This window comes from Erythranthe guttata, chromosome 10, assembly GCF_056151865.1.
Source record: "Erythranthe guttata isolate IM_541 chromosome 10, IM_541, whole genome shotgun sequence".
Classification (NCBI taxonomy): domain Eukaryota; kingdom Viridiplantae; phylum Streptophyta; class Magnoliopsida; order Lamiales; family Phrymaceae; genus Erythranthe; species Erythranthe guttata.
Window position 1 is genome coordinate 17777253 of NC_142542.1, and position 13174 is coordinate 17790426.

General features: G+C 33.0%; 2 protein-coding genes across 3 annotated transcripts; both read left to right on the forward strand.

The window, feature by feature from the left end:
• Window positions 1-1397: 1397 nt before the first annotated feature.
• Window positions 1398-4210, forward strand: LOC105958125 (replication protein A 32 kDa subunit A). 2 transcript variants are annotated; one of them, XM_012982126.2, is made up of 10 exons: window positions 1398-1562; window positions 1687-1794; window positions 1968-2065; window positions 2180-2221; window positions 2316-2393; window positions 2703-2781; window positions 2869-2946; window positions 3049-3128; window positions 3796-3864; window positions 3957-4210. In XM_012982126.2, exons 1-10 carry the CDS (start codon window positions 1464-1466, stop codon window positions 4036-4038), a joined length of 813 nt encoding a protein of 270 aa, XP_012837580.2. In that variant the 5' UTR covers window positions 1398-1463; the 3' UTR covers window positions 4039-4210. The 2 variants fall into 2 exon arrangements, with proteins under 2 accessions (XP_012837580.2, XP_088680200.1); XM_088824074.1 differs by having other exon boundaries at window positions 1968-2221.
• Window positions 4211-7991: 3781 nt separating this feature from the next.
• Window positions 7992-12004, forward strand: AIL5 (AINTEGUMENTA-like 5). Its single transcript, XM_088824075.1, has 8 exons — window positions 7992-8349; window positions 8525-8912; window positions 9024-9110; window positions 9454-9542; window positions 9661-9734; window positions 9863-9913; window positions 10029-10105; window positions 11036-12004. The coding sequence occupies exons 2-8, from the start codon at window positions 8795-8797 to the stop codon at window positions 11755-11757; spliced, it is 1218 nt and encodes a 405-aa protein (XP_088680201.1). The 5' UTR covers window positions 7992-8349; window positions 8525-8794; the 3' UTR covers window positions 11758-12004.
• The last annotated feature ends 1170 nt before the right edge of the window (window positions 12005-13174 follow it).

A 13174-nucleotide genomic window follows, 5' to 3' on the forward strand; every position in this document is an offset into this window, starting at 1 on the left:
GCTTAGTTGAATACTACCTAGTTGAAAACCACAATTGAGTACATATTTATAAGTTTTTTCTTACTTTAAAACCAAAATAAAAAGAAAATTACAAAAACACCCTTTCATACAAAATATCAATTATATCAAATTTTATTAGAAATTACCTATTCAAAAACCAAATAAAAAAAAAAAGAAAAAAAACCCTTTGTTGTTAAAAAAAAAAAACCTCCACCATTTCTTCTCCTCTCCAAATTCAAAAAATCAAAACCTCACAAAACTTATAAAATGGAGTTATAAGACAATAATATGGTAGTATATGTGGAAAGAGAAGCCATTAAGGTAAGTATCGATGTCTTTTTTGAGCTTCGAAGTCGATTTTGAAGTTTTTTTTTTTGAAACCCGTCGGCAATTTTCGACACATACAGGTCGATTTTTGGTCAATTTTCGACACCAACGTGTCGAAAAAAAAAAAAAAAAAAAAAAAAAAAAAAAAAAAAAAAAAAAAAAAAAAACCAAATTTCGACACCTACCTGTCGAAATTTGGACAATTTTCGACAGGTAGGTGTCGAAAAACACTATTGGTAAAAAAAAAAAAAAAAAAAAAAAAAAAAAAATTTTTTTTTTTTTTTTTTTTACCAACAGTATTTTTTCGACACATACCTGTCGAAATTTGGACAATTTTCGACAGGTAGGTGTCGAAATTTGGTTTTTTTTTTTTTTTTTTTTCTTTTTCGACACGTTGGTGTCGAAAATTGACCAAAAAATCGACCTGTATGTGTCGAAAATTGCCGACGGGTTTCAAAAAAAAAAAACTTCAAAATCGACTTCGAAGCTCAAAAAAGACATCGATACTTACCTTAATGTGTTCTCCTTTCATATATACTACCATATTATTGTCTTATAACTCAATTTTATACGTTTTGTGAGGTTTTAATTTCTTTAGTTTTGATATTTTTTAGAAGGGTTTGTTGTGAGATTTTTTAGAAGGGTTTGTTGTGAGGAAGATTTTTTAGAAGGGTTTTTGGGGAGGGAGAAGAAGGAGGTGGAGAAGGAGGGAAATGGTTTTTTGAGTTTTTGATTATTTGGTATTTAAGAAAGAAAAATAGTATTTGTAATATTTTTTTAGTTTTAATTTCATTAAGGGTATTAAAGTAATTTACAATTAATTATTTATTTTTTATTTTTTTGGTATTCAAGTAAACAAAAGTTGGGATTTGAAATAGTGATCCCCATACCTCGGGGATGGTTGTAATTATTATTATTATTATTATTATTATTATTAATAATAAAAAAAAGGGGACAATTTAAAGGGTAAAAGTGGGGTACGAAGTGGGAGGGAAGGGACTACTAGAAATGGCGGGAAAAAACTTGAAAATAGCGCGAAACCCTAAACTGCACCAATTAAAATACCACTTCCCCTAAAAAAAAAAGGAAGAATTATTCACTTTTTCGTACACGCAATCGTCTCCAAGAGCAGCAAAATGATGTTCGAGAGCAGCCAATTTGATTCTCAGGCGGGCGGCGGCGGCGGCGGCTTCTTCTCTTCTCAAAACGCCGATTCTTCCCGCACATCTGCCAAGGTAAAATCCCTCACTGCAAGTAGTAGGCAGTTAATAATTCGATTAAAGAAAAAAAAAGAAATAAAAAAAAGGAAAAATCCATATCCGTGATACTAATTTAATCCTTGAAAAAAATAATGAACAGAGTCGAGATAATCAACCGATGTGTCCTGTTACGGTGAAGCAAATAGTCGAAGCGAGTTCCGCCGACGACAAGTCGAATTTCCTCATCGACGGAGTTGATGTGTACAATGTGCGCTTCCCTCAATTATTTTTAAAATTGATTTTATTTATTTCCCCGCTTTTTTAATTTTGTACTCAATTCATGAAGAAATTGAACATGTTTGTATCGGTTATTTAATTTGCGTATGGAGTTCAACGATTTCGATTGCTATTTACTATTTCTATGATTATTTATTTCGGTAGGTAAAATTGGTTGGAATGGTATTCGAAAAATCAGCTAGAAATACCGATGCCTCGTTTGTCATCGACGATGGCACCGGGCGTATTGGTTGCCACAGATGGTGCGTTTCCCGTTTTAAATTCGTTCGTCGGTGTTTTCTTATATATATATTTATTTATGTCTTTAATTTAAATAAACCTCAATACGAAATCGTAACTATGATTTCTTTGTGCAGGATTAATGACCCACAAGACACAGAGGAAGTGGAAGAATTAATGTAATAATTCTATCTTAGTCGCATTAGTACATTTCTGTAACGATCCGAGATTCGATTTAGTTTTCGCTAAACAAGATTCTCGTGTCTAAAACAGGGACGGTATGTATGTACGTGTTCACGGGCATTTGAAGACTTTTCAGGCGAAAAAACAAGTCGTCGTTTTCGCAATCAGGTAATGGCTCTTGTCGACTGTCGTTGTAAGATGTTAATTATTTATTACATTTAAGTTTTGCCGTACGTTTAAGATTTTTCCGTTGTCTTATTAATGTCAATTGCATAGAATAACTAGTATGTCGATTTTTGCATTTATACTCTGTTGCAAACGGGAGGTCGGATGTATATATATACTAGGTTACAGTTTGCATCTTTAGGCATATTGAAGACAATAATCAAGAACTAGAATAAGAATCGAAGTTGCAATAAGACAACGCGGAAATAAAAAAAAAAAAAAAAAAGTAATTTTTGTTGATGTTATATTCAGGCCCGTGAATGATTACAACGAGATTGCAACACACTTTCTCGAATGTATACATGCACACTGCTGCAACAATAAATCACAGGTATTTATGAACTCAAATTTCTTCTCTCGTATTATTAGCGAATATAACAATTTAGATTCGTAATTTTTTTTGGGTTGCAAAATACAGAACAATGGTTCTTCTGCTCCCGCAGCTTCAACAGCTGTTGCGACTCAAAGTGGACACCAAACCGTCCCTTCAACTCAAGTTAGTTTACGTTTAACAAGTTGTTTTTTCGTATCACTGTCGTTAAAACTTAACCAACTAACGTACTTATTTACACTGTTTGTCAATTTTGTTTTGATTAAGGTTTCTCAAGAATACAACGTGGATGGATTAGGGAGCATCGATAAGATGGTTCTAGACTATCTCCAGTTACCTTCGTCTCTGTAAGTCATCCGTAACTGATTCTCATCGTTTGCCAAGTTTCGTGTTTTGTGTTATAATGGCGAAAAACAATACAAAACAATGTCCTAATTATGCGCTCTCTGTACAGATATGTTGTACTGTATCTTTTATTTTAGCTCCATGATACATATTTTGATGGACCAAAAACTTGATGAAATTGATTATAGAAAAAGTAAATTACTACCACCTCCTGAACTGAGGTAAAGTTAAATTACGAAAAATTCCCTCTTGTTTGAGTAATTACATCCACCTCCTCAACTATGAATCTCGTTAAATTACGAAAAACTCCCTCTTATTTGAGTAATTACATCCACCTCAACTATGAATCTTTTTATACGTCCACCCTTATGATGTTAAATTCAACAGAATCTTCTAGATTTCGTGAAATGTTCTCTAGTTTTGTACTCGTTTTGCACAAACATGCAGTTTCTGATGCACCACAATCTTATATTTACATGTAAGAGACACACACGTCTTATGATCATTTTATTTTAAAATATGGATCTTGAATGGGATAAAACAAGTACAAATTAAAGAATATTTCATATAATCTAGAATATTCCACTGAACTGCTATTTTTTTGTTTTTTGCTTTGTTTGTTTTTTAATACAAGTAAAGCTCTAATCGAACTGTTTATTCTACTTTCAGTACCGACGAAAGGGGTGTGCACCGGAATGAAATTGCACAAAAGCTTAAATTATCCCAGGAAAAGATAATGTATCCTCTCTCTCTCTCTTCTCTCTCTCTCTATTACACACACACACACACTTGTAATAATTTTTAATAATATATTTTTTAATCCGTGACAGAGAAACTATGGAGGCTCTAGAAACGGAAGGACTGGTTTATTCAACAATAGATGAATTTCACTACAAGTCCACTGCCTCTTGAACTTTGTGCAACTACTCACATGTCTTTTTTTCACTTTGCTAGAAATTTCCCAAGTAATTTTTTTTTCTTTCTATCTGGCTAAGAATATTATTAATTAATTACTTGTCGGGGATTGAGAGAAACTTATTGAGGATGTCTGAAGATTCCTTTAATTTTTAGTTTCTTTAATTTATCTTTAGAAAAAATTTAGGTCGACCGCCACAAGTGTACCATTAGAATCGGTGACAAGTGTTATGGCATTTAAGCAAATAGATGGCATGCATTGCCATTTGTAAAGAATACCACGTGCATGTTATGTTATGTTGTTGTCTTCAATTTATATATAACAAGCACCTATTTTTACACCACTAATAAGAGGGCAAGGGGGGACCTTTTCTCTAAGAACTACTACAACAACAAAAGAAAATAAAAAAATAAATTGATGGGGTAATTTACAACTCCCAAATGTATGGTCCAGTTATGAAAACCCCTCCTGTTTAGGTAATTACAACTACCCCTCACCTATAAATCTTCATACACGTCCACTTTTATGATTTCAAATTTAGTGGGATCTTCTTGGTTATATAGAATATTATTACTTTTGTACCCGATTTATCCCATTCGAGCTCCACATTTTGAAGTAAGATGATCAGAACATGTGTTTTTTGGCTTGTATATATCAGATTGTGGTGCATCAGAAACTGTATTTTTACACAAACAAGTACAAACTAGAGCATATTCTACGGAATCTAGATGATTATGTTGAATTTGACACCATAAGGGTGAATGTGTAAGAAGATTCATAGTTGAAAGGCAAAAGTAATTATCCATACAAGAGGATTTCTTTTTTCATAATTTGACGAGGGGTGATTGTAATTTACCCTAAATTCATGGTATAACATTTTTCATTACAATATAGAAAATGGTGTATCTATAAAATATCATTCACTCAACCCCGATTTAAATGAAAAAAACTTTGACCGGAGACATAACAAAGACACACTCACATTGATGTAACGACGGTTAATTAATTTATTTATTATTATTTTTTTCTGATCAGTTCAGTCATATAATAAAGTAAGGAAAACAGGGAATAATAATTTATAAAATTATTAAAGCAAAACAACGCGGCGCCGAATTACCTACCAATACTTCTTTAGACTGTACTCACTACTACTGACTCACTAATTATTTACATATTATTACTTTGTTTACAAACATTTAATTAATTAATTAATTAATTCCTAAACGCTTGGATGATTCAAGATTACGAAGTTGCAAACCTCACTTAAATAATACTTCTTCCGTCCCATTTTAAATAACGTTTTGCCGTTTTGGGTTGTTTCACACATATTAAGAAAACCAATAAATGTGTATAAATTATAGTAAAAAACATAGGAAAATACTAATATATCCTTGACATTAATTATTTTACCATTAACTAATTAAGAGTTATAAACGGTAAAATTGAAAATAATGCAATTAATGATGCATTGAAAATCTAAAATAACAAATAATTTGGGACAAGAAAACATCTCTAAAAAGACATATAATATGGGACAGATGGAGTAATTTATTTCGATCCTGAATCGATGAAAATGTATTAAATTATTAATTCGATAAATTAATATTTTGCTAAATTAATAGAATTTCGCTAGTTTCAATTGTATTAATTATTGGAGGTTTAACTGTATTTTGGGAAAGTAATTTAGAAAAAATAAATTATAATAAACTGGTTTGTGCCATGCATGTACAAACCATTTAATTATGGCACACGTATATATATGTTTCATAAATATTTAGAATAAATACAGTTGGGCACCTTGAATTGATGTGGCAGAATGGAAAATAAAATGAAAATGTACATTTTACCTTAATTATTAGCCTCTTAAATCAGACAATAAACCTTATTTTTAGACACAAACCAGTAATATAATATCAATAACCATTAATAAAATTATAAATATACCTCAACCCAAAGCCATATCAAACTCATTTAAAAAGTTAATTAAAATACAACGAATCGAATATCCACATATATTCATTTACTGATTAAATTGTTTTAAGAAGAAATAACTGTTGAATAAATTACACAAAATTAATTAAATAAGATATTTCATAAAATCTTAGCCACCATGCAAGTACACCAACACCTGTATTGTACTTGCTAATTAATTGATCGGAGGTGTGGTTATTTTTTTTTATTTATAATTTTATATTATTTGAAAAAGGAATTTATTGGGAATTAACACACTGCCTCCATCCATGCACCTTTTCTTTTAGGCACGCGCTGTACTAAATTTTGTTACACAATTTCTGATTTAATTTGTTGGTCATGTCATTTTGAATTATAAAGTATAGTACAACTCAATATCGATTTAGAATTAAAATGGAAAAAAGATTGTGTGACTAAATGGAGCAAATTGGCGGGAGATGGATTAAAATAATAAATAAAGTGATGGAATGACACGTAGGCCATGTCCCCTCACCCCCTTCTTGTTTCCCCACTAACAAACAAAACTCTCTAAAACCCCTCATCACCTTTTTTTTTTCATGTCATTAATAATAATAATAATAATAATAATAATAATTAGTGGAAGTTGGGACGGTCGAAATTTCTGAATCTCGCCGATTTTCGATACAAATATCAACTTCCGAACAAATGCTTTACATTCCAATTCTTGAAATTTCGATTTCTCATTGTTTTTGAACTCTCTTGAAACAAAATTATATACAGAGATAACAAATATTACCGGTGGAAATTGCGACAATCGTCGAATCTCACTGAATTTCTATACAAAATTCGATGACTTCCGAATAAACGTTCTCCATTTCAATTTCTAAAATTTTGATTTCATTTTTTAACTCTTTCGAAACAAAAAACGAAATTAATTTATTTTTTTTTAAACTCCGATTCGATCGGTTCAATTTTCACACGCGCTTAGTTGGGTGAAGAGACAGACCTCCATAATTGGCCTCCACTTGCTTCCCCTCTGCAACCTTGCTTTTATTATTTAATTACATGTCCTCTCTGTTTCCAAACATAATATAGTCTTATCTTTATTTTTAAATTAAAATTTATTGACTCAAAACCAGTATCATAGGAAAAAGTTTTTTTAATTACATTCATTTAAATATTTCCACAATTAATTAATTAATTAATTAATTAAGTGCCTTTTTGCTACACTTGATCCTATTATTATACTCCCTTTGTCCAATATTATATGTCTTTTTAGAGAGTTTTTTTTGTCCCAAATTATTTGTCATTTTAGATTTCAATGCATCATTAATTGCACTATTTTCAATTTTACTCTTTCTAACTCCTAATTAGTTAGTTGTAAAACAGTTAATGTCAATGATATATTAGTATTTTGCTATGCTTTTTACTATAATCTATACACATTTATTGATTTTCTTAATATGTGTGAAACAACCCAAAACGTCATTTAAATTGGGACGGAGGGAGTATCATCAATTGTAATTAATTATTTAAAGATCCTTTTCTTTTTCACATATATATTATATATTTTTTTTGAATTAGGATGAAAATTATATTAGGTAAAATAAAATAAGGGTAAATTACGGCCAAACCCCTGAGTTATGGTCAAATTACGAAACCCTCCCATAGTTTGGGTAATTATAGTCATCCCCTCAACTATGCATTATCTTATGAAAATACTTCTTTAGAGTCAAATTTAGGGATGTTAAATTCGTAAATACCAAACTAAAATTTGTGTACGCCAACATTTCATATCGTTTACCGAACTGAATATACGATTTGGTTTGATAAAGAATCGAATTACGTAAATTTTACGTAAAAATATTTAAAAGAAGAGAGTATCTGTAATTATCTAAACAAGAGGGTGACTGTAATTTAGCTATAAAAAAAATAGAAAAAGGATTGAATTAATTAATTAAATAGGTTAAAAAGAAGAATGAATATAAATAATAATAATAATAATTGAGTCAAAATTAAAAGGGAGAATGTGACAAGAGAGGAGAGCCTCGTTGGTCGTGCATATTTCGTTTTCACCTCTATATCTGTGTTCCTCTCTTCTTCTTCTTCCTTTCATTTTTTTTTACGTACTCTTTCATTTTACCTCCTCTCTCTCCTCTTTCTCTCTCCTCTCTCTCTCACACACACACACAGAGAAAACTGGGAGTTCGATCAGCGCTGTTTCCCAAAGAAAGAAAGAAAGAAACCCTAGTTTTTCACGTCGTCTGTATTAAAAATGGATCATAATATGGATTCTTCTTCTTCTAATCCCAACTGGCTCGTCTTCTCTCTCTCTAACAACTCTCTCTTCCAACCCTCTTTCAATAACTCTGACAGTAAGTTTTTTTAATTTATTTATTTTTATATAGTTTATATGAAATTGAAATTAATCCCACCTCAAAACTAGCGTCGGTTATTATTTGATTAAAATAAAATTAAGTAATTATTACTATTTGTCAGAAACTATATATGCACTATTATATCATGGGATTTGGGCTTGTGTTTTTATAGGTGGCGGGGTTGCGGATCAAGAAAATGGTAGTGGCGGCGGCGGCGGCGGCGGTGCAAGTCAAGCCGCGGCGTCGGAGATCGATCAGCACCATCTCACGGTCCTCGGCGGCGGAGGAGGGCCGAAGCTGGAGGATTTCTTGGGTGGCTCCGGCGGGGGCCCTATGGGCGGGGATGGGGTGGTTACTCAGTTCGACAGTACTATGTACGATGATTCGGAGCTCAAGACAATAGCTGCTGGCTTCTTAACCGGATTCTCCACCCCACAAAACGATGACACACAGATGCAGCTGCAGGTTGTTGCGCCGCCGCCTCCACCGCCGACGCCCACGGCGAAGAAGGCGTCGGAGAATTTCGGCCAACGCACCTCCATCTTTAGAGGAGTCACTAGGTACAAACTTCATCTCAAAATTCGGACAAGAAATTAAGAAGCAACCTAGGGTTTTTGTATATATATATATATACATAAGTAAGTCTGATTTTGTTTAAATGACCATTTTAGACATAGGTGGACGGGAAGATATGAAGCTCATTTGTGGGACAACAGTTGCAGAAGAGAAGGGCAAAGTCGGAAAGGAAGGCAAGGTTTGTAAATTCATGTACACTCTACACTAACACTAATTAATTATTATTACCACATTAGGGTTTCTTCATATATACATACATTATACATACATATCATCATCTTCTTCATTGATTATTATCTGCAAAGAAAGATGTACAGTTGTAATTCTGATCTTGTTTCCCTTTCCGGAATATATACGAACGTGACAACTCTTTATTCAATGGACAAATTCGATTTAAACTCCAGTTTATTTGGGTAAGTGTTTGAATCATTCAATTTTTTTAATAATAATTATTTTAAGACAGTGTACTAAATTTGACGTGATCTATTTTTTTTTAATAATCATTTAATTTGTTTAAAAAAAAAGGTGGATACGATAAAGAAGAGAAAGCAGCTAGAGCTTATGATCTTGCAGCCCTCAAGTACTGGGGCCCCACCACTACCACCAATTTTCCGGTGAACTCATTTTCACATGCACCTACTATATACACATATATATATACATATACGTACATATACATATATGTAATTTTCTTGAATTTTAACGTGTACGTATATATATATATACATACAGGTATCAAACTATGAAATGGAAATTGAGGAAATGCAGCACATGACTAGGCAGGAATTTGTTGCTTCCCTTAGAAGGTTTTAATTTCTTTCACTTTAATTAATATATTTATATCTTCATTTATTCAATAATAATAATAATAATAATAATAATAATAATAATATATTTTGAATTATGTGACATTTTTCTTTTTAATTAATTGCAGAAAAAGTAGTGGGTTTTCTCGGGGAGCTTCGATTTACAGAGGAGTGACAAGGTCTGTAAAAAAATCTGGACTATTTTGCCCTTTTTAGGCAAAAATAAAATAAAATAAAATAACTATTAGGTTTTTTTAATTAATTTCGTCACCGGAAAATTAATATTTTTTGCAGGCACCACCAGCACGGGAGGTGGCAAGCAAGGATCGGAAGAGTTGCCGGGAACAAAGATCTTTATCTCGGCACCTTCAGTAAGTTTTTTATTTATTTATTTTTCTTTAATTAATTTAAATTAAATATTAATAATTTATTCCAAGATAATTACTAAGTATACCACAAATAATAAATAACTGGTCCTATATATATATATATATATCTACATGTGTGTTATTGGTTTGGAGTGGCGGTGGTTGTTGCCTTAAAAAAATGAATTAAGAAAGGCTGACAAGAAGACAATTAATGTAATACGTGGCGACTCGTATTTGGTTTCTTAAAACGGTGGCGACATAAATAATGTGAATTCATCAGAAGATAAAATCAATGAATGAATGAAACGAATCTTTTCAGCGTCTACATACGTTGTCCTTTTAAATTATTAAATTTTAAATAAATCAATAAAATATTCATATTTTATTATGCTGTTTTCAATTTTATGCGTGGCAACGTATGTATGTTTATTAACCGTTGATCTTGTTTATTAACCGTTGATCTGCACGTAATCACATTCGCCCATGTTGTGTTATGTGTGTTTAGTAAGTTTTTATTTAACCACAGCAATAGTTAAAAATTACACAGTGCAGCATTTCAATAGTTTAATTATTACAATTTGCACAATCTAGGTGGTGTTTTCAAACGTTTTTCCGAAGTGATTAAGAGTTTTTTAATGTTTAAAAAACACTGATTTGAACAAAAAGAAAAGCTTATAATCACTTTTGAAAAGCGTTTGCAAACACCACATTAGTCTAGTTAAAAAAATCCACAATATCTGCAGAAAATTCTCAATAATGCAATTTTTTCAGCATTCTAACTCCTAAAAGTTGTTCGGGTGCAAAGAATGCAACATAGGGAGGTTTTGCTGATATTAATAACGCGACGAGTTTTTATTTATTCGTGTACCGAATAAACTCTATTATTTTATATAAATAAATGAAATATTTATATTTTGTGTTCTTTCGAAATAGGCACTCAGGAAGAAGCGGCAGAGGCTTACGACATTGCGGCAATTAAATTCCGTGGTCTAAATGCAGTCACGAATTTCGACATGTGCCGATACGATGTTAGGAGCATTGCTAGCAGCAATTTGCCAATCGGTGGTGGGACCAACAAACCGAAAACCTCTCCAGAATTGTTACCGGAAAATACGAGCAACCTCGCCATAACTTCGTCGGAGGATAATCTCCGTCGGGAGGACATGCTGTCAGCCACGTCAGCCCCACTACAACTAAACGCTGCGGCCAGTATAAATTTCGGCCTGCCAATAAAGCAGGACCAGTCATCAAGTTTGTGGGCTGCTTTAGGCTACCACCAAACCACTAACGCCAAAAACACTAGTGCCACTACTCTTTTCCAAGAACCACACCACCATGGTACAACACTTACACTACAAGGTACAACACCCTACAGCATGGAGTTCAATTGCAACAACAACGAGGGTTTCTTCGGCGTCACCGGTAGTTATAACTATCAGCATTCGATCAGCAACGGTACAACGACTCACGATCAAGATTCGAGCAACGGCACAATACACGACCAAGATTCGAGCAACGGCACAACGACAAACGAAGCGGAGGAGTTCGGGAATAACGGGAATTGGAATGTACTAACGCCAGCACCGGTTCATTCGTTCCAGGCTGCGAAGGGCAATCTGTCGTATTTTCAGACACCGATTTTTGGGATAGAATGAAAGCTGGAAAAAGTGGATAGTAGACAAAAAAAAAAAAAGGGTGTAATAGAATTAGCTTATAGTAGAGCAAGTGGATTGGTCAAAAAGAGGATTTTGCTTTTTTGCATGGGATTTATTTATTATGAGAATTTACAAAAATAGGATTTTGACAATCATTTCAATAGGTCAGCAACTATTATGTGTACTATAACTAAATCTTTTTGTTTATGAGGCTCTTATGTATACAGTTTGTTCTTTCTTTTATTCATTACTTTTAGTTTTTGACCTTTATCGAAATGGTTTATAAAAATTAATAAGAAATAGTGACATGAATAATCATAAACAACAAGGTAGTTGTTGGGCATCCATTCAAACGGAAATCGCAAAGGGAGACTAAAAACGAAGCACGCAAGCTTACGCACTCATCAAAGACCTAAATCTCACACACAGAACAATTTAGGGCAATATATACAAGTGTATCGGGTTTTCCTTCGGTCTTAGTTTCCAATAGTCCACCTTCTGCTTTAAACAGGTGCTTAAGTCAAAAGTCATCGGTGAAGAAATAATCCATGAGTCAAAGCGTGCCAGGTACGACGGAATTTGACCCATGGTTGACGGAACAAAGAAACAAAAGAAGACACACGGAGTGGTTGGGAAGAGCATAAGGATTTCAGGAGAACGCAAAACGGAAGAAAACTGAGAGAGAGATAGAGAGAGAGGAGAATGATATTAAAGTGAGAACTCTATGGTCATGATGTAAAAGCTCGATCCAACGAATGAGATCAGTTTTCCAGATCCTTCCACAAATCAACTTTCATTTGCGTCAAAACGTTGTCGCAACAGCGGTTTGTAATAAGCATTGTTTAAGGGTCTTTGAGACGCTATATTCATCTGGTGAAATAGATCGGGTAATAATTAACTGTTGATATGGTGAAATAACTTCCCACTAAACACAAATACACATGGGTGTGTGAGATTGTATGCAGATCAACGGTTAATAATCACCTGGTGTACTTCACAGGTGTAGCGTCAAACAAACATTGTTTTAAGTGAATTTCATTAAGGGCTTTCATTAAGACTGAAATTGGGCCTTTTTACTTGTGCCAAAATATTTCAAATCTTTAGCACTTAAAAATTGGGTCTGTTTCAAAAGTAGCTCATCTCTTTTTGGGCTGCCAGGCCTCATATAATTGAATTATTTTAAAGGTCAAATAATATTAGCAATAGCTCGTGAAAATAGTTACGTAAGTATATCAAACTCGAGCTCGAATCGAACTTTGTTGCTTATCGACCGAAAATTTGGATCAAGCTTACTCGAACGAGCATTTTACGATCGATTCTGAATCAGATATCGAGTAATTTAGTTTGATGTACAGCCCGAATTTGAATGTGCCACGGAAAAAAAGAAAACAGGTACGGTTTGCAAGGCATCCATGGT